The sequence below is a fragment of the Anabrus simplex genome, chromosome 6 (genome assembly GCF_040414725.1).
Source record: "Anabrus simplex isolate iqAnaSimp1 chromosome 6, ASM4041472v1, whole genome shotgun sequence".
Lineage (NCBI taxonomy): Eukaryota > Metazoa > Arthropoda > Insecta > Orthoptera > Tettigoniidae > Anabrus > Anabrus simplex.
In genome coordinates, this window is record NC_090270.1 from 274,016,443 (window position 1) to 274,039,447 (window position 23,005).

Sequence of the window (23,005 nt, forward strand, 5' to 3'; positions counted from 1 at the left end):
GTTGTCATTATCTGCAGTGATGTAATGTTTTCATGTTTAATCACATTAATTATAAGTGAAATATACAGCATTTTTGGAGCATAATTATATCTTTATCAGCCCCAGTGAGAATTTAATTGTTTCACAGAATACAAATTTCTCTTACCAGTCACTTTTACATGGGGAATTCATTGAACACTTTATATCACAAAATTTATACTCTAGTATATCCTCATTTTTTGGCCAGATCCAAACGTTTCTTTTTCTACACATGCAACTGATCATTGCTTCACTCACTGAAATCACTTTACTAGGACAGTATTCACCTTCATAATTGATAATGACAAAGTCTTTGTTTGATATAAAGTCTAAAATCTCCACCTTATCAATACATTAGTTTATTTACTCTAAATTAGTAAATTGGTCAATACCGGTTTCAATCCCTCGGGGATCATCTTCAGTTGACACACAAAAAAGAATTTATAAAAACATCAAATATGAAAGGTTACATTTGGTGACTATTTCAATGAAATCAAGTGTTGAAAGTTATGTCATTAAAGTACTAGTGGGTACATCTTAGTTTTTTAAAGTGCTATTGTATGAGGTATATTGGCTCACTGTGTCTAAGCTTTTTGTACATATAATGGGTTCTACACTTATTCACATCTAGTATTGATAATATTACATTCAATATGATTGATTCATATGATTAAAACATTAACAAATATCTTACTAAAATGGTAAAAAATATACATCATTTGTTTAAAAAGTACTTGTTGTTAGAGTCTTTTTGATCATACTACACTTGTATTACAAAATGTGGAATAAGATTTTTCACTCATACACATTAGTGATAATGAGTCCATTATAGAGTCTTAAAAGTATTTTGTTGTAAAGGTATATCACAGCTTATTGGTTGTTGTGATGTCAATAAGACGTAATTTCACGTTGTATTAATGTTTGAGGTATTCCACTTTTTTTTTAAAGTCCATTGGAGTAAACATAGGAAAAGCTTAATTAAAGGGTTAATTAAAAATATATCCTTCATTACTAAAAATACTAGTACGGTATGTGATACCTTATTAAAATGGATCCTTCATTTCTAAAGTATTGACTTTCTTTATATCAGAGTACCAATCAATACGGAAATGAAGCTGATAGACTATGAAAGTCTTTGTTTCTCGGTCAATGTTCACTATTGGTTCATCTGTAATTAAGCCTAAAATTGAGTATCCATGATTAAAAAATCTGACAGTGTCCCGAAGGTCACCCGACCTCAATACCATTGAGCACATCTGAGATTCAATTGAGAGGGTCTTCATATCCTGCACCTACTCCAACCAATCTCCGTGCATTATGTGGTTGCTGTTATTTAGCAGTGTGTCACGTCTGATAATAGACTGTGTTTTTGAACCTGTGTGTGTGTATCAAGCTGCTGAGTAGAGTGACCAAGTGTGCAAAGTGAAGTGAAAGGTGAACTGTCAATCAATCAATCAATCAATCAATCAATCAATCAATCAATCAATCAATCAATCAATCAATCAATCAGTCAATCAATCAATCAATCAATCAATCAATCAATCAGTCAATCAATCAATCAATCATAATTATGGAAGGGATCATCACCTGCTGTGAGGAGGGTAAAAGATTCTGTAAATAGACACTAATTAGGGGACTGTTGTCATCCATTCCCAAATACAATTATAATTATGTTTGTGTAGTACGTAGGTGGACCACCTGTCCCTTGCAATCTAGTTTTATGCAAGCTGATGTGTTTACTACAATTCTGAAAAACATAGACCGGGCGAGTTGGCCGTGCGCGTAGAGGCGCGCTGCTGTGAGCTTGCATCCGGGAGATAGTAGGTTCGAATCCCACTATCGGCAGCCCTGAAAATGGTTTTCCGTGGTTTCCCATTTTCACACCAGGCAAATGCTGGGGCTGTACCATAATTAAGGCCACGGCCGCTTCCTTCCAACTCCTAGGCCTCTCCTATCCCATCGTCGCCATAAGACCTATCTGTGTCGGTGCGACGTAAAGCCCCTAGCAAAAAAAAAAAACATCGGCTCCTCTCCCTCAACCAGGATAATATAAGGAGATGTCTGGTTATGGGCTAGAAAACAGCAGGAACTGTGAGTGCTACTATTCAATTCAATGTAGATGCCCCAAATGAACCTGTAAAACAAACACAGATGCGAAGAACATGTGTCTTACAACAGGAGGTGCACACATGGACAAGGTGGTGGTAGTGGTTATTGTTTTAAGAGGAAGTACACCTGGGCAACCATCCTCTATTAATATTAATCAGAGAGAAGAAATTGAAAGGGTCGACAATTCAAAATATGAAGGTATTGTTAAAAGAAAGACCAGGGCCATGAAGGATGTGTAAATGAAAGACGTTTCAAAATTCCTTTGTTGAATAATTTTGTTTTATTTTAAATTTCTTTTCCACTTAATTTGTTCGGAGATTATGATTACCTAATTGTACTTCTGACAATAGACTATGTGTGTGAACCTGCCACCACCACCACATCCCTAGTCCCTTGTGACTTAATACTGTCAGGGCCAGAAGTAAACAAGATTTGACCAAGGGAGATCAGACAGGATAGACAAAATTGAGGAGTCTGGCATAAGTATGTGGAAGCAATGCCAGGACGCAGCTAAGGGCCCTGTGGTCACCAACCTATGCTCTGAAGCTGAGAAATCCTGGAGCTCCCTACTGCATGCTCACTTGGCAGAGACGGTGGTGGAGCCAGAGATGTGATAGTGGACAAGTCTTGAGGGTATGGAGGTTCAAATTCCACATGATTGTTTCTTTTCCTTACTGCTAATTGCTTGGGATGTGGAAAGGCTACATACTGTGCTTAATAGTTTCCGCAGACTGTAAGGTTTTCATATTTCAGCCTGACCACAACGGTCTAGTCTTTCACATTTCAAAATATGTTAATTTGCTACATTCCTGTTTGTTTGTTTGTTTGTTTGTTTGTTTGTTTGTTTGTTTGTTTGTTTGTTTGTTTGTTTGTTTGTTTGTTAAAATGGGATAAGAAAATGACTGAACTTACAAAACTCAACATATAAAAGGGATTGTAAGATAATCTATAAATTATTTTAGTGCTGGCTGGAGTAGAAGTTTGGTGGGAAGTCTAAACTAAATGCTGAAATTATTAATGTATCTAAGAAAGTGGACTATACCTAATATAGATCCTTGAGGTACTGATACATCAAAAGTGACTTCATATTATGTATGTAAGGTTACAGCAAATTTAGAAATAATGTAAGTAAGAACGTGGCAGACAGACATGTGTAATTTACAACACAGAGTACTGCATCTGATACAATATATATCCGTATCTGTGCTTGTGTCATACAATTGAGATTTTGTAAGTGTTTTCATGGTAGGCCTCTAAAACAACTAATCTTTCAATGGTATCAGTATAAAGACACTCAAAATAAGTAGGAGTGCCTTAAGGCACTGCAGTGAGACTGAAACACAGTATGTGTCCGAGGCTCTCCTTATGGAGAACTCGTATGGGAAACCTGGCATGATTGAATCAGAAGCAGGATAGTAGCTTTACTTTCCAAAAAAATAATTTTGAAAACTTCAAGAAAAATCACTGTATTACCGGCAATGGGAGTACGAGATAATTTGACATTCTTGCGATTGACAAGAAGAGCACATCAGGATTCATCTTTGACCCAACTCTATGTTTTGAAGTTGGTTTATTCAGAATAGCCTCAGCTTGTCAACCAAGAAAAGAGAGATATCTACTAACCTACAATGGAATCCTTAAAGAAAAAGTAGTTCCTGGAGAAATTTTTTTTTTTTGCTATTTGCTTTACGTCACACTGACACAGATAGGTCTTATGGTGACGATGGGATAGGAGAGGCCTAAGAAGTGGAAGGAAGCGGCCATGGCCTTAATTCAGGTACAGCCCCAGCATTTGCCTGGTGTGAAAATGGGAAACCACGGAAAACCATCTTCAGGGCTGCCGACAGTGGGGCTCGAACCCACTATCTCCCGATTACTGGATACTGGCCGCACTTAAGCGACTGCAGCTATCGATCTTGGTCCTGGAGAAATTTATGGTTATTGGACTAATGATTGACAGCTGTGGAATAATCCCAAACCATTTCTACGTCTTTGTAGATTCTTTTCCATCAGCAAGCAGCTAGGCAATGAGGCGGCCGTTTTTGCTTTGAAGGGATCTATACAGATCTTGTGAAACCATCTGTATGGTCTATGCACAGCCAAACGTGACACAGTCAGTTTTGAATAATGTTACGAAAAGGCATCTTGGGATCAAACTAAAGCCTTGAGTCCAGTCAGAAGATGATGTCCATGAAACCAGTCAAAAAATGATATTTTAAAAGTTCCTTTATGTCGCACTGACACAGATAGGTCTTATGGCGACAATGGGACAGGAAAGAGCTAGGAGTGGGAAGGAAGCAGCCGTGGCCTTAATTAAGGTACAGCCCCAGCATTTGCCTGGTTTGAAGATGGGAAACAACGGAAAACCATCTTCAGGGCTTCCGACAGTGGGGTTCGAACTCACTATCTCCCGAATACTAGATACTGGCCACACTTAAGCAACTGCAGCTATCAAGTTTGGTCCAGTTGAAAGATGATAGATGTTAATTCTCATTCTAAGTACTTGCTATGATAACATAGTTGCAGCTGTTATGGTACTCCAACAACATTGAATTAAATGGGAAGTTCAAGTGAAGAAAGATTAATATTATTTAGTGTTGAACAGTGAAGTAGTCATCCAGTGCCCCAGCTACAAGTGACAGAGTCTGTAGTAGCACATTGACTATGACAGTGATCTTGCAATGCATTATACCCCCCTCAATTGAATGCTTAGCTCATGCATATTTGAGCTATTAACATAACACTTATCTCGCCTTACATGGCAAGTTGCCTAACTCCTATACAGTTCAAACCATTCATTCTGCTTTCATGCTGACTACAATGGTCTTATAATGATACACCCCTAGCAAGGCAAGTCCCTTGGCTATCATATTAAATTAAGATGATAATTTCAACTTTGCTAGTACAGTGATTATGTAATAAATAATATTGAGATATTGGGTCTCAAGTAACCCAATACACTTACACATTTATACTGGGAACAGAATGTGAGATGATACCACATGCTAATGAGTAAAGGATATGTCCATAACCTGGATAATTATAAATATAGAGAGAACCATAGACTAATACTTAATACCTACATTGTTATTTATTTTCTAGTACTGTATTCTTTGTTTTGTGACAATCTGCATTGGAATAAATAAATAAATAAATAAATAAATATTTTTGAGTTATTTTTCATGGAAAATATCTCTTTCTTATCACTCTACTAAGTGTGGATTGGTTATGATTAAACAGTTACTATACCATACATTATTTTTTTTTTTCACTGTTGCATTGCTTTAAAAATTAAGACATGGGAGATTCTCCAATATCTGATTCCACATCTCTTTCAGATCCTGGAATACAGTGAAGACCTCCATTACTATTACAAGGATGGATTTGGACATCAAATCAACATCGATCTAGGCTGCCCTCTTATCAAGGACTTAATAGAGCGGTTCAGGTGAGTTCTGACAATTCACTTGCATACAATGCTCCTGTTCCAAGAGAAGTGAACAACATGAAAATAGCACAGAAAGTAAGCCAGATGAATAGCTCCAAATTAAATTAGTTAAGAGCTACAGAAGGAGGTATTTCTATCTAAATGGTTCGACATAATTTGAAAGGAATGAGCTCCGATTTTGTATGTCTGTACATGTACTCTTGACAGGATAGAAATGGTAGGAGGGGGACTATTCATACTGGTAAAAGAATAATTTGTAAGCTATGGAAAAGTTAAGGATGAAAAACATTAAATTCTTGGTGTAAGGCTCAGCTTGTGGTACCGTACCTCGTCACTTTGCTGCCACATGGAAGTGCTTCCAACTTTCAATGAATCTCATCCCTGAAATCGTGACTCTCGTCCTCTGAGGCTCCATCAGGATCCGGAGACACACCTCTGCAGCACAGAAATGCCACACTAATTATACCATATCTTTGTTATAATTTAGTTTTCCTAATTAATAGAACTTTATAGATGAAATCTGATATGTTTTACCTTGTTTTAATGGCAGCCTGTAAATTACAGGAGGTTGTTCCTTAATAAATGAAATATATACAGTATAATAGAAAACTTTATGTCTTTGGGGCGTACAGCCCTGAAAGGGTGGTGCTGACGCTGATGAGGAATTAATTTATAAGATAATAGGCTATGTGGGGAACGGCACAGAAAGGAGCGTTATTGTAGCGAGTGACCTCAATTTGCCAAATGTTAGCTGGCAAGGTAATTCAGATGATAGAAATCATGACCAACAAATAGTAAATAAGTCAATCTGGGAAGGACAGCTGAATCAGAAACTGATGAAACCAACTAGAGGGAAAAATATTCTAGACATGGTGCTGATGAAACCAGATGAATTCTATAGAAAAACTGATGGTATAAGTGACCATGAAGTTTTTGTCATAGTTAAAATACTTGTGATAGAAAGGAAGGTTGTAAAAGTAGGACTATCAGACAACACCTCGTGGCTGACAAAGAGGCATGGGGGAGTTTATAAAAAATAATTATGATCAGTCAAAAATGGTGAATAAAAATCTAAACATCCTATGGGATGAGTTGAGGAGTTTGAAAACAGGTATATGGCTTTAAACTATATTGTAGCAGAGAAATAATTAGATTAAGAAGGAGGTGCAGGTTGGAAAGAAACAGAAGTAGGAATGGTTGTGTTGGTAAAGGAGAGGTTGAAGAAATTTATTAGAAAATGGAATTTAACAAAAATGTCAGCTAGGAATAACATGCTGGAGAATGTAATTGGCAGTTATATGAATTTTAGGGATAAATGGAAGGATATGTGTAGGTACTTTAAGACAGAAACAGTCTCTATGAAGGACATTCCAGGGATCATTAATGAACAAGGGGATATGTGAGGACTTACAGAGGGCAGAAAGAAGTATTAAGTCAGCAGTATGTAAAGATAGTATACATGTAAAGAAAATATCCAGGTAGAGGTGGTTACAAATACTGTTGAATTACTGAAATTTACCTACGGTACTAAAGTTATTCAAAAAGGGTTAATTTTGTAACCTTTTAAATTTTAAGATTTGGGGGGGTCCATATTTTGTCAATCAATCAATCAATCAATCAATCAATCAATCAATCAATCAATCAATCAATCAATCAATCAATCAATCAATCAATCAATCAATCAATCAATCAATCAATCAATCAATCAATCAGTTCATCCATTTGATGGCAACGTGAAGCCTTGAGCAGACCCTGTTGCTATTCGATAGGAGTAGGCTATGTGCCGAACCCGAGTTTCATCCTCTCCCTTCCTAGTATCATATATCACATCATTCATTTAATCTCATCTCATTAACTCCTCAGATGAGGTTAGTGTCAGGAAGGGCATCCAGTCATGAAAGCTCGCTATAAAGATTCATCTCACTTCATACCCAATCCTATAGAGGAATGGCTCAAGGGTTCGATTTACATATATCATCATCATCATCATCATCATCATCATCATCATCATCATCTATTGATTAAATTGATCTGCCACTCACTATTTCTTGATGGATGCACCATATTTGCATCCTATTCCAGTGTAGTCCAAACCAAAGCATAACTTCCACTTAAGTACAAGTAGTGCATCTGGGTATTACGTATGAAAGTTGTTACTCACAGGGCTAGTCATGTTGCGATAACACTTTCTGCTTCACTGAGGAAAGCAATGGCAACTACCTCACTGCTTGTCATGACTTGTACACTTCATTATGGCCCCACCATTGTATTTTTCCATTTCTCTGTAACTGCATAAACTTTGGTGCTGCTATTTGAGGACCGAATCATCCTCTGAGATGAGGACTAGATTGATCAATCACCTAAATTAATTTGGAACTTCATCTCAAAATTACCATAATTGTGGCAACCTTGTACTGTGTAAACAACTTCCTTTGTGATAGTTTGCATACCTGAGGAACATGAAGTAACTAATTAACACTCGTATTGTACACAGTGAGCTGGAGGGCGAGAACGTGGTGAGAGGACAACATCCTGTCGGTGTGTTCTACTTCAGTCACTCTTCCATGATCCACATGTTCCAGTCCGCCCTCGGGGTGTACAAGGACCAGGAATGTCTGCGAAGCGACAACTACCAAGACATGCAGAAACGACTCTGGAGGGTGTCCAAGATGGGCTCTTTTGCCACAAATATAGAGGCAGTCTTCTTCAAGTAAGTACTAAGAATAGTTCTTTTATCTGATTGGTACATCGACAATTTCATTAACTTTGCAATATTATCTTACTCGTATGCCACCAATCAACATGACCATAGAACACAGGCGGGCATTAATCTCATAAGTGTAATTTACTTGGGACGTTAAGAAATTTGTTTTCACAGTAACTATCTATTGACAGAAAATATAAGGCTTGATCAAAAGGTTTCCATTTGAGGGTGTTGCTGCAGCAGACATGCAGTGTAGCGTGACTCTGATGTGGGTATATAAGCATGGACATGTAGGCAAAGGGATTAGTGTGGCAGTCGTGTCGTGCCAAGGTACGAGCATGAAATGCAGCCATGTGAACTATGGCAATGTTACTACCAAATGCGCCCAAACAGGACCACTGTGCTCTTATATTATCCTTGTCTACCGAAGGACAAACAGCGGTAGACATCCACAGGAGAATGAAGACTGTGTATGGGGCAGCAAATCTGTCGAAAACCACTGTTGTGGAATGGTGCATAAAGTTCCATGCGGGTCGCGTTTTGACACAAGACGCTGGTCGATACGGGAGGCCAGCCTCGTCCGTTACGTACAACAACAAGCGGGCGGTGGATAAGGCAAGCACCTGCCCTATAGTCCTGATCTCTCCCCATGGGATTATCACGCCTTCGATCCCCTCAAAAAGGCTTTGAAGTGTCGACACTTCCTGTCAGACGAGGATATGCAGCAGGCGGTTATGGACTTCTTCACACAGCAGGACACGGTGTTTTACCACACGGGGATCTTCAACCTGGTGCGTTGGTGGGATGAGTGCCCCAATGCTCACAGCAATTTTACCTGATTGGCATCCTGATTCAGGACTGTACGGCTATCGAATGGAAATTTTATGAATGCCCTTATACATATAGATTGTATTAGAGTTATTTCCTGAACATGCATCGTTGTTCTGGCAGTTTCTGTATTTACACAGTGAACCATTCTGTGGGGCTATCCTGATGTCTCTGCTGGACAACTACCTAAAGCCTGTCATTGGAGGCAAACCATTTATATGGTGCAAGTGACAGCAAGACAGTTGAAGGTGGACAAGCTGGCATCCAGCTCAACCTTTTCAAAGTCTCTGAGGAGAGAAGAGTTTCAGTTCCACAGACAGTAAGATCTTTTACTTTGGTATGGAACGAGTTATTGGAAGGAGAGGAGAAAAGGGCAAAGAATGCGTGCACGAGTCTGGAAGCATAAACAACTCTGGGAGCTTTTGCAGCTATCACAGGGGTCCCACATTATCAAGATTCTAAGTATCATAAAATATGCTGAAAATTTAAACTGACTCTGCATAACAACGATCAAACCAGTCCTAATGTACGGCAGTGAGTTATGGGCATTGGCTGAGGCTATGGAGAAGAAACTGAATGTCTGGGAAAGGAAATTGCAGCTCTGGACCAAACACTCCATAATTCACAGGATACGCATCTGAAACTCGATGCCACAATAGCTATGATATCTGACATCTACAGTCGCTATCATTCAAATATCATAACATATAATATTGTAATGTAAATTTGACACATATGTTAGTTTGTTCGTCTGATCTTAACCCACCAACACACACAAGTTAAGTCCAGCAAACACTAGCGTCTCTATTGTATCATTCAGTGAGCGTGTCGACGTTTGTGCCTGAAAAAGAACATTTGCAGCATGCATTGCCTCTCTTATTTAATCAAAAGAAAAGGGCTGTGGAAAGTCATTGCATGCTGGTAGAAACATATCGTGAACATGTTCCATCGATTAGAAAATTTGAGATATGGTTTCAACAAGTTAAATGTGATGATTTCAATGTGAAAAAGAGTGCGCTCTCTGGTAGAAAAAGTGCAAAGATGAGCAGTTGCAAGCAAAACCATTAATGCACAACAGTATCACAAACAAAGGATTAATTTAAACCATGCATTGATCGAAAGACGACTGGAATGGGCCAGAAGATTTTTTTACACAACAATGCACCATCTCACGCAGCAAAACCAGTGAAAGACACCTTGAAATCGCTTGGATAGGACATCCTTCTGCACCCGCCATACTCCCCCGCCATCTGACTATCACTTCTTTACCGAGCTCAATAGCTGCAGTCGCTTAAGTGCGGCCAGTATCCAGCATTCGGGAGATAGTAGGTTCGAACCCCACTATCGGCAGCCCTGAAAATAGTTTTCCATGGTTTCCCATTTTCACACCAGGCAAATGCTGGGGCTGTACCTTAATTAAGGCCACGGCCGCTTCCTTCCCACTCCTAGCCCTTCCTTGTCCCATTGTCGCCGTAAGACCTATCTGTGTCGGTGTGACGTAAAGCAAATTTTTTAAAAAATCACTTCTTTATATTAATGGGGCACTTGCTTGTGCACTTCAGCAATTTCGAGGAAGTTGGAAAATGGCTCGATGAATGGTTTGCTGCAAAAGATAAGCAGTTTTTCTGGCATGGTGTTCATAACTTACCTGAAAGATGGGCGAAGTGTGTAGAAGCCAATGGCCAATATTTTGAATAAATAAAACATGAATTTCCCTTGAAAATCATGTTTCCTTTACCACAAAAACCGGCAGAAACTTATGCATACACCTGGTACTCCACAGTTGCATGCAGAGCAACCGGCTACCAAAACACACAATGACTGTTCCTTGGCTCGACTCCAGAGAAAATCTGCCACTCACACAGTCAGCACAGTTAATTCATGTGGTCATTCCACACAGTGAACTACTCAACACTGACACTAAAAATAGTGGTCACACAACAGCAACAGCCCAACAGTGCGAACCAGCACTACAATATTCCTCACAACAATGACTGTTAACACTGGTCCATTTCTACTCCCACCAACTGTTACACACACTTAACTCACATTAGTATATGCACAGTGCTTAGTACTCCAAGGCAGTACACATACAATATTCCGTACTCCTACACAACGATATTCTGACACCCACTACACACTTCACACTTCAACACAACAACGACAGCCAGCCACTACTGCTGTCCGACTACAACTACTGACTGACTGTTCACAGCTAGCCTCCTTGTTTATATCCTAATGATGGAAAACTAGATTCTTCATAGGTCAACTAGAGACAGAACATTCTTGTTGCACTTTTGAGGAGGCACATGGAGAAGCCACACACACACACAAAAAAAACAATAGAGGAGGGACCACAGCATGTCCTCTGATCAACTGGGAGCTCCCTCGCTTAACTTAGCCATGCCTTCCAGGAAATACTGAAGGGGACTACGATAGGGCTGCCACGTACCAGAATAATTTTGGAACGTCCTATATATTTTCTCCAATGACTATCGTTACTGTTCAATAACAGAAAGAGGAACTCGTGAGAAGATGGTACACAAAAATAAAAATATTTCTTTTAACCTTGTTTCTTATTGCCGGCCCCGTGGTGTAGAGGTAATGTGCCTGCCTCTTACCCGGAGGCCCCGGGTTTGATTAGCGACCAGGTCAGGGATTTTTACCTGGATCTGAGGGCTGGTTCGAGGTCCACTCAGCCTACGAGATTAGAATTGAGGAGCTATCTGACGGTGAGATAGCGGCTCCGGTCTAGAAAGCTAAGAATAACGGCCGAGAACATTCGTCATGCTGACCACATGACCTGGTAATCTAGTTGGTTGTTTTACGTCGCACCGACACAGATAGGTCTTACGGCGACGATGGGACAGGAAAGGGCTAGGAGTGGGAAGGAAGTGGCCGTGGCCTTAATTAAGGTACAGCCCCAGCATTTGCCTGGTGTGAAAATGGGAAACCACGGAAAACCATTTTCAGGGCTGCCGACAGTGGGGTTCGAACCTACTATCTCCCGAATACTGGATACTGGCCGCACTTAAGTGACTGCAGCTAACCTTGTAATCTGCAGGCCTTTGAGCAGCGGTCACTTGGTTGGCTCGGGCCCTTCAAGGGCTGTAGTGCCATGGGGTTGGGGGGGGAGGTGTTCTTATTGACGTATTTTAGGAAACTAAGCTTTCACTTACATTAAACCACTGTTAAAATTACCATTAAAAAAGTACTACTTACTGTTATTATGCCAACGGCTGTAGCCGTATTGAAACACCGGATCCCGTGAGATCTCCGAAGTTAAGCAACATTGTGCGTGGTCAGGAGTTGGATGGGTTGCCACGCGCTGTTGGTTGGGGGTAATGGAATGGAGGAGTGGAAAGGAACTGGCCACCCTACTGCACGGAACACCTCTGTGGAGGTCGGACCTGCCTTCGGGCAGAATAACCCTTACCTTACCTACTGTTATTAGGAAAGAATTAGTTAACATCACACAGGCAGAAGTCGTTTGATATGCAAATTTAATATGCACCAAAATTTAAAATTCAGAAATTGCACTCTATACTGGCCCCTAGAGATATTCAGGGTGAGTGTCTCCTCTGTGGCAAAAAGCAAAGAGGTCATAAGTAATATAACAAAACCAAGGTGTTTAGTCCGATTCACTAATATTTTTTGTACTACAACTGTGTGCTGAAAGAAAGCTGCAATTGGAGACCTAACATTCTGAAGGGGCTAAGCACCAAGATCTACTTTAAGAGATAATGATAAAAAACACTACCAAATGCTCTGATCAAATAATTGTCTCTAACTTATAATAGAAATAACAATCTAAAAACGAAAACTGCTGAAGGGGCTATGACTAATACACATTAGACAATCTATATGGGCTTGATCTTGTATGTTTGTATATATATATATATAGCCCGTTGAGGCTAGCTCAGTGCAGCTGGGCTGGCGTGACGTAAATATGGGCATCTTGTGTAAGAAGTATATGCCACAATGAAGTGAGAGAGCGGACACACTTTGCAAGAAAGGGAGGGAAGTATTGACGTTCAATTGTGATTAAGAAGCTCTCCTCCACTATTCAGAAAAATGCTAATTGGGATGCAGTATTTAAAATAAAGTGCTATAATTGCAAACAAAAAAAAAAAAAAAAATCTGACCTTTTCGATATTATAGGATTGATTCATACTACGCTCTATACAAACAGTCAGTTTCATTTTTTAATATTTATTCTTTCAAAGAAAACTGACATGTTGTAATTTTTTTTGTTACAATCTAAAAAGGTACAGGGTTCAAGCATACAAGCTACGATTTACAATTTCTTGGCTGGACATGACAGTATCTCCATTTTTTTTAAAGTTAAATTCCTGTTATTCATTATGCAAAAAGTGATATAATTACATAATTCAACATGTTTACTGCTTGATTTTGCACAGTGTTGTAGTGTTGTGTGACTTTCTCTCTTCACTGAATTTCTGAAAATATTATTTAAAATTTAACAGGCGGCCGATGATAATAACTAGACTCTAAATGCCGAGAGGGAGTTTCACTTTGAGTAAGAACATAGATATTTACTATCCAAGATTAAAGTACAACAACAATGTAAATATAGGTAGATATACAGTATACCTTCAAATAACCTAACTGATGTTATTTGTGCTTAGTACTCCAAGGCAGTACACACACAATATTCCGTACTCCTACACCCACAAGCCACAGCTTAGCCACGTTAACTCCATAGAAATATTTTTAAAGCACCTGTTAAAATTTAATGGTGAAAACTGTAATTCATTACGTACATACATACATACATACATACATACATTATCATTATAGACTGTTATGCCTTTCAGTGTTCAGTCTGCAAGCCTCTGTGAATTTACTAAACGTTGCCACAATCCTCGATTTTCAACTAGTGTTGTGGCCTCATTTAGTTCTATACCTCTTATCTTTAAATCGTTAGAAACCGAGTCTAACCATCGTCGTCTTGGTCTACCTCTACTTCTCTTACCCTCCATAGCAGAATCCATTATTCTCCTAGGTAACCTATCCTCCTCCATTCGCCTCACATGACCCCACCACCGAAGCCGGTTTATGCGTACAGCTTCACCCACTGAGTTCATTCCTAAATTAGCCTTTATCTCCTCATTCCGAGTACCATCCTGCCATTGTCCCCACCTGTTTGTACCAGCAATCATTCTTGCTACTTTCATGTCTGTTACTTCTAACTTATGAATAAGATATCCTGAATCCACCCAGCTTTCGCTCCCGTAAAGCAAAGTTGGTCTGAAAACAGACCGATGTAACGATAGTTTTGTCTGGGAACTGACTTCCTTCTTACAGAATACTGTTGATTGCAACTGCGAGCTCACTGCATTAGCTTTACGACACCTTGATTCAATCTCACTTACTATATTACCATCCTGGGAGAACACACAACCTAAATACTTGAAATTATCGACCTGTTCCAGCTTTGTATCACCAATCTGACATTCAATTTTGTTGAATTTCTTACCTACTGACATCAATTTAGTCTTCGAGAGGCTAATTTTCATACCATACTCATTGCACCTATTTTCAAGTTCCAAGATATTACACTGCAGGCTTTCGGCACAATCTGCCATTAAGACCAAGTCGTCAGCATAGGCCAGACTGCTTATTACATTTCCACCTAACTGAATCCTTCCCTGCCATTTTATACCTTTCAACAGATGATCCATGTAAACTACGAACAGCAAAGGTGAAAGATTACAGCCTTGTCTAACCCCTGTAAATACCCTGAACCATCCCCTCACAGCAATACTTAGTTAATGCCTTAGAGCGAGTACAGATCAGATTCTCAAAATGGATTAGTAAAAAGTGTTTGGGTATCAAACTGTCATCGACAGATTATGATTTGTTTTGTACAAATATGTGTATTGAGTCGCTTAGGACTAGGCGCAGGTATGTCAACGCACGTCTCATACACAAATGTGTCGGTAATTTCCTTGACTGTCCCAATTTACTCCAGTTGCTACCAATTCATGTTCCTTCCTGCAATACCCGACAGGCTGTCACCTTTCACTTACCCAGGTGCAGAACGGAATCACACAGGAACTCTTGGTTTATGCAGGCCCTAAGATCCCTGAACGAAATTAGCGGGAAAGTGGATATATTTCACTCGTCAGCTAGTGAAATTCGCAGACATCTTATGGACACTTCATAGACAGAGTGTTCCGTGTATCTTGTTCTGCCCATTTTTTAACTGAAAGTTATACTTCCTTCCCTCGGTCATTTCAAAACATGTCTTTTTACCTTCCTAATGTGTTTTGTAAATATGTGAGGTGTATAGTTTCAAACACGACCAAGTCCATCTTTTTCACGTTCTGATGTTTTGACTTCCATGGATTCCTCTTTACAACATGAATACAACGGGAACCAAAGTGGGTCTCAAATCCGGCCAGATCACATTTAAAATTGCAGCAAAGAATGAGGTCCATATCAAAGTCGGCCTAGTCCCTGTTAACCCGGACGGGCCAATAATCCTGCGCTATCCAGTCACGTGTTTTCTTCCGGTAAAGTGGCGGCCTGACGTTTGTTCGAGTCACATGTGGTGGTTTTGTTTGCATGTATTTTAATAAATATTTTATAAATAATAAATATATACATAATTAATTGGTCATTTTTAATAGTATTCATATTTGCTGTGCAATAAAATGGAGGAATTTAATAAACGCCATACCAGAAAGCGGCAACGTGATCTTTCCACCTTGAGGCGCACGAGGGAAAGACAGCTGAGATGAGTATAATCAACAACGTGTTGTTAGTGGTGATTCAGTCAAGGCTCGGTGATGTGTTTCGAAGGTGCGATGGTATTGAATAGGTGTAATATGAAGAATATACATTGAAGTAGCTGCATGAATCCATATATTTGCAAAATATACACTATTTAAATGTTAATTAATGATATTTGTTCTAAATAAAGTCAAGATGAACACAGTTGGAAAATAGGCCTAATCTAGATTTATTTTTTCTTTAGGTATTAGGCCAAATTTTCTAATCTAAGTTTCAAAGATGGCCAAGTCCTCTTACGTAAGTTTCAAAATCGGCCAAGTCCCATAGTTAGTTTCAAACATGGTCAAGTCCAAATTTTAAATACATTTTTCAATTCATGTAATATATTTAGACTGTAAAAATTGTATGGTAATGAATCAGAAGCCTCTGCTAAGCAACATAAAGATTAAAGTGTCGGAATATATATGAATTAATACCCTAAACGAGTTTTTTGCTTCTCCTGAAAAAAACAGCTCAACGGACTTGGCCATGTTTGAAACTATACGCCTCATGTATATATTATATATTGCTTATTTATAATTAGTGGTAGTAGTATGTTCTGTTAATATTGTTATTATTTCAATGTATTATATCATCTGTAATTGGAGAATCAAAACTCTGTTGATAATCCAATCCAACCCAACCCAACCCAACCCAACCCAACCCAACCCAACCCAACCCAACCCAACCCAACCCAACCCAACCCAACCCAACTTCCTCTCAACGACTGATCGCACCCTCCCTTCCAAGATGCCAGTGAATACTTTGCCTGGTATACTAATCAATGAGATACCTCGATAGTTGTTGCAATCCTTCCTATTCCCTTGCTTATAGATAGGTGCAATTACTGCTTTTGTCCAATCTGAAGGTACCTTACCTACACTCCATGCTAATTTTACTACTCTATGAAGCCATTTCCTCCCTGCCTTCCCACTATACTTCACCATTTCAGGTCTAATTTCATCTATTCCTGCTGCTTTATGACAATGGAGTTTATTGACCATCCTTTCCACTTCCTCTAGCATAATTTCACCAACATCATTTCCCTCCTCCTCATGAGCTTGGCTGTTCACAACACCACAAGGATGATTTCCTTTTACATTGAGAAGATGTTCAAAATATTCCCTCCACCTCTCCAGTGATTCCCTGGGATCTATTATGAGTTCACCTAAATTACTCAAAACACTGTTCATTTCCTTTTTCCCTCCCTTCCTAAGATTCTTTATTACTGTCCAGAAAGGTTTCCCTGCTGCTTGACCTAGCCCTTTCAGGTTGTTACCAAAATCTACCCATGACTTCTTTTTGGATTCAAGAACTATTTGTTTCACTCTGTTTCTTTCATCTACGTACAAATCCCTGTCTGCCTCGGCCCTTGTTTGGAGCCATTTTTGATAAACCTTCTTTTTACGTTTACAAGCTGCTCTCACTTCATCATTCCACCAAGATGTTCGCCTTTTCCCATCTTTACACACAGTTGTTCCTAGGCATTCCCTTGCTGTTTCTACTACAGCATCCCTGTATGCCACCCATTCACTTTCTATATCCTGAACCTGCTTACTGTCTACTGTTTGGAACTTCTCACTAATCCTATCCATGTACTTCTGTCTAATTTCCTTGTCCTAGAGATTTTCTACCCTTATTCGTTTGCAGACAGATTTCGCTTTCTCTACCCTAGGCCTAGAGATACTTAGTTCACTACAGATCAGATAGTGGTCTTTATCATCAAAAAATCTGCGGAAAACTCGTACATTCCTAACAGATTTCCTGAATTCGAAGTCTGTTAAGATATAGTCTATTATGGATCTGGTACCCCTAGCCTCCCATGTGTAGCAGTGAATAGCCTTATGCTTGAAGAATGTATTCGTAACAGCTAAACCCATACTAGCACAGAAGTCCAGCAAATGCTTCCCATTCCCATTAGCTTCCATATCTTCCCCACATTTACCAATCACCCTTTCATATCCTTCAGTTCTATTCCCAACTCTCGCATTGAAATCGCCCATTAGCACTATTCTATCCTTGCTGTTGACCCTGACCATGATGTCACTCAATGCTTCATAAAACTTGTCCACTTCATCCTCATCTGCACCCTCACATGGTGAATACACGGACACAATTCTAGTCCTAATTCCTGCAACTGACAAATCTACCCACATCATTCGCTCATTTACGTGCCTAACAGAAACTATGTTGCGTGCAATGGTATTCCTGATAAAGAGCCCTACCCCAGACTCTGCCCTTCCCTTTCTAACACCCGTCAAGTACACTTTATAATCTCCTATATATTCCTCGTTATCTCCCCTTACCCGAATATCACTTACTCCTAGCGCAACCAAATTCAAGGTGCAAGGTGCTCAAATACGTCAGCCTTGTGTTGGTATATTTACTAGCACGTAAAATAACTCCTGCACCTCGGCATCTCTGAAAACCATAAAAGTATTATTATAAACAAGCATAATGATAATGATGATGATAATAATAATAATAATAATAATAATAATAATAATAATAATAATAATAATAATAATAATAATAATAATAATAATAATAATAATAATAATAATAATAATATCAGCAGAGTGTACCTTTCATTCTTTTTTATTTTACAATTTGCCAATTTGCTGTACAACATCGCATGGACATAGAGAGGTCTTATGGTGATGATGTGATAGAAAAGGATTAGGAATAGGAAATAAGTAACTATGGCCTTAATTAAGGTACAGTCCCAGCAGAGTGTATTAGGTGTGATGAAAATGAAATGAAATGGTGTATGGCTTTTAGTGGCGGAAGTGTCTGAGGACATGTTCGGCTCGCCAGGTGCAGGTCTTTTGATTTGACGCCCGTAGCGACCTGCGCGTCGTGATGAGGATGAAATGATGAAGGAAGACAATACATGCACCTAGCCCTCGTGCAAGCAAAATTAACCAATGATGGTTAAAATTCCCAACCCTTCTGGGAATTGAACCTGGGAACCCTGTGACCAAAGACCAGCACGCTAACCATTTAGCCATGGAGCCGGACACTAGGTGTGATGATGGTGATGATGATGCTTGTTTAAAGGGACCTAACATCTAGGTCATTGGCCCATAATGTACGAAATGTAATGACATTTTAAAATTCTAAATTTGATCCACTGACCAGAATTCAAAACTTGTTGATGAGGAATGAATGAATGAGTATGAATGTAAAATAATCAGCAGATCCAACTCACAATATTCACAATTTAAAATAATTCTAAAACTAACCCACCGACTTGAATTCAAAAAGACGACGATGAATAATGATTACGAACTTAAAACAATCAGTGGATCTGACCTGCAATTCCGTACCTTTCCAGAAACTAATTTGAAACAATGGTATATATTGGCCAAGGGGCTGCCTCCAAAGCACAATCCTGAATCAATGCTGCTTCTTGTCTAAAGGGCTCCAAAATCCAGTTCAACAGCCCCTCATGATAATACTTATCGCTAATAAAATAGAACCATGGTATTTCCCATGCAGCGATACTAATCACAAGTAATGTACAATGCACAGATAATGCAGACCTATGGTGTTTCTTCTTTTTATGTTGCACAGACACAGATAGGTCTTATGGCAACAATGGGATAGGAAAGGCCTAGCAGTGGGAAGGAAGCGGCCATGGCCTGAATTCAGTACAACCCCGACATTTGCCTGGTGTGAAAATGGGAAACCATGGAAAACCATCTTCAGGATTGCTGACAGTGGGGTATGGGGTTTCTCACATAATGGCACCACTCAAAGGCAAGACAAACCCATGGTGTTCCTCACATAATGGTACTAATCACAGGAACCTGTACTGTCCCATGGTGTTCCTCACATAGTGGGTACTATTCACAGGCAACGCAGGTCCACAACATTGCCCAGGCCCATGGTGTTCCTCAAAACGCAGACCCATGATGTCCACAACCAGATGATGTAGTACCCCAGCAAGTGTAGCCTCTTTTTTTTTTTTTTTTCCTTGGGGTGTTCCAGCTGAACCTGGACAGAGGGGAGCCTCCATCATAGTGGCGGATACTATACACAGGTACGGTACTGTAAACCCATAGTGATCCACCCACAGATCAATGGTATTCCTCACATAGTGGTATTAATTGCAAGAAAAATTGACTCATGATGTTCCTCACGTGATGGTAGTAATCATACGGTTCAAACTTCAACATCCCTAGGTCGTCCCTTTTAGTCACCTCTTATGACAGGCCAGGGATACCATGGGTGTATTCTTCGTCTGCATCCCCCCCACCCACAGGTGGTTGTGTGTTTGGTCCGCGAGAGCTATTTTATTTTGCTCAAGTCTGCTGGCAAGCCAGTTAGGACTCCCCTATCCGCCTCCTGGAACGCACCACGTGGGAATATCACCTTACCCCCTGTTATGACAGTATAGTAGGTTCATGATACTCTAGTTGTATTTACTTGTCTGTCTGTCTGTCTGTCTGTCTGTCTGTCTGTCTGTCTGTCTGTCTGTCTGTCTGTCTGTCTGTCTGTCTGTCTGTCTGTCTGTCTGTCTGTCTGTCTGTCTGTCTGTCTGTCTGTCTGTCTGTCTGTCGAAGACAAATTGTAAACATAACGTTACTTCTTATATCTTGTTGTTTCACTTGGATAATCTTTTTCTTTTCTGTTTCTTCAGGTGCAGTGAGGGCGAGGAGAATAGGGTAATGTTCTACCAGTCGGAGAAACCCATGCCTATGGTGGACTGTAAGGTGGGGCTGTGCTCCTGGACTGAGCTCAAGAAGAAATTCTCTTCTGTTGCTGAAGGATGCAACCTGGAGTTCTGTGAGGTATACAGTGGTAGCAGCCGGAGTGTGAACCTGCCGTGGTTTAGCCTGCTGCTCATAGGAGCACTGTCACTTGTCCTCTCCTGGAGCAGATGAGACTTTGTGAATCTCTGAAGAGTGATGTGTGTGTACTAGAGGGAAACGGGTCCTTTGTTCAAAGTGGTATAGCGGCCAGTATAATTTAAACTCTAATATTCAATAAAGCAATAATCCTAATTATATGGAACTTGTTGAAAAACAAGCACTGCCTAGACTACATTGGTGAAAGGATATTTTTAAATTCACTCTATGAGTGGATAGACATGTGTAATTCATTGAAATGTGGTTTACCATAGCTTGCACAGTATCTTGAATGAAACAAAATATATGTGTTCCATTTTAGCCCTGTACATGTCTTGTTGCGATTACTTCAATCATGTATGGGCAAGCCCTGATTCACTTGAACCAGTGAACACCATTTAGTTTGGGATGAACCGGCAGATGGAGGCACAAATTGCAGCAGCAGTTGTTGATTCTTAGGCAAATACTGATCACGGTTTATATGTACTTTAGGCTACAGTAAACCAATAATAAATTACAATACTTTTACTTTGAATTATGCTTCATTTACGGTTGCAATTGTATTAATATAATCTGGGTTTATTTCAGTTAAAACCATATTCAGTTGCACCAAGAATGTTCATCAGTCAAATGGAATCTGTATTTTGACTTGGTGTAGTTAATTTGTGAAAACCACTGTTCACACAAATAAATAAACTCGACATTTTATTTTATTTTATTTTATTTTATTTTATTTGCAAACGATCTTCATTTCCTAGCAACTGAAAAAAGTTGTAATACTCCTACACCAACTTTGACATGACTCAGATATTTTAAAAGCATGTCATTTAACCCCTATATTAGTTCAAGCTGCAAAACCAGTCTCATCTTTACAGATAGGAAATGCATAGAATTTTCAAGATCGTCAATATCATTTTCATCTTCCAGATTTTTGAAATCAGTAAATTGCTTTTCTAAGAATTCTATCTTGAGATTTTCTAATAAGGGAGATTTATTAATTACATAACATTCATTACCTACTTAGGGAATCCAGAAAAGAACTGTCCTTTCCATTCGCCATGAAATTTTCATTTAGGTGCTGATTCTGTTGACTTTGAATGTGCCGAGGTGATTTTCCAGCTAGAATTGCGCTGCTGTTCAACACTGACACAAATTAATTAGAAGATGCCAGGAATCTTTGAATGCCGAAGAACACCACTTTCAACACTGCCTGTAAAATGGTTACAACTTAGGATAAAGGCTATTGGGTGCATGATAAAGGCTATTCAGTGTAAAAATAAGCAATAAATATAGTAAGATCAATAATAGAATATGCAGGAGGTTTTATGAATATAAAACTCGGAACATGCACGTCTCTATGGCCCTTGTATCCATCACAACCATACCACTATTCCCTTCTGTCCAACCAGGCAAGCAGTAAACGGACCCCATCTGTGCTAGCAGTCAGAATGCTGTTTTTAATCTTATGACTATAAAACATCGCACAGCCTTGGAGGTGATGGTGATGTGGGGAAATCAGCTGTGTTGATGAGGAGTACCCATCCTCTTGACTTCTCAAAAACACTGACAGAGGTTTTGTGATTTAATTTCTCTTACCGTAAGATAGGAGTACATTTTTTGAAGATATTTGCTTAGAATACATTCTTCCACCACCAATTTAATTTCAATTATGCCCTGTGCAGAAATGCTTCATTAACACGTATAAGCAAAATACAAAATAGATTAGCTATGTGGTCGAATAAGACCAAGGGACAAATTTAAATCTTCTTCCTGTGAATTGCATGCAAACACTGCTTGTGTAAAGGCTCCCGCTTGGAGAACTGTTGGTATGAACAGACAACAGTTGATGCTTGACAGATTGGAACGCACCAATGATAAGCATTGCAGTTCTTCTAGCTTATTACAGTGAGTGAGTGAGTTAGTTAGTTTCCCACTTTGTTTCAAATTTTCTGGACATTACCAACCTTCGGTCATGTAAATATACTTGCGCCCTGCAATACGTACCCATGGCCATGATCGGTCTTTGAATGTTAAAAGCTTAGCGTAAAATCATGAAAAATCGTATATATACTCCGTTATGGCAATCTACATCACATACGAGTGTTAAGCTATTAGCCCCAGTTAAGAATTGCTGGTAAATCTAAAACACTGAACGTGAGTTGAACATTGAAGCTTGAAATTTTCTTCACCAAATGAAAACGAAAAATAATTCATGCAGTAAAGGGTTAAAAATTGAAACTATTATCA

At 39.3% G+C, this 23,005-nt stretch overlaps 1 protein-coding gene across 2 annotated transcripts in view; it reads left to right on the forward strand.

The window, feature by feature from the left end:
* The window catches only part of LOC136875732 (multiple inositol polyphosphate phosphatase 1), a 278,272-nt gene extending 256,796 nt beyond the window's left edge, over window positions 1–21,476 (forward strand). For both annotated transcript variants that reach the window (XM_067149302.2, XM_067149304.2), the window contains exons 8-10: window positions 5,466–5,575; window positions 8,070–8,285; window positions 20,551–21,476. In XM_067149302.2, coding sequence (XP_067005403.2) covers window positions 5,466–5,575; window positions 8,070–8,285; window positions 20,551–20,794 — 570 coding nt within the window. In that variant the 3' untranslated portion in view covers window positions 20,795–21,476. The remainder of the gene's footprint in view (window positions 1–5,465; window positions 5,576–8,069; window positions 8,286–20,550) is intronic.
* The last annotated feature ends 1,529 nt before the right edge of the window (window positions 21,477–23,005 follow it).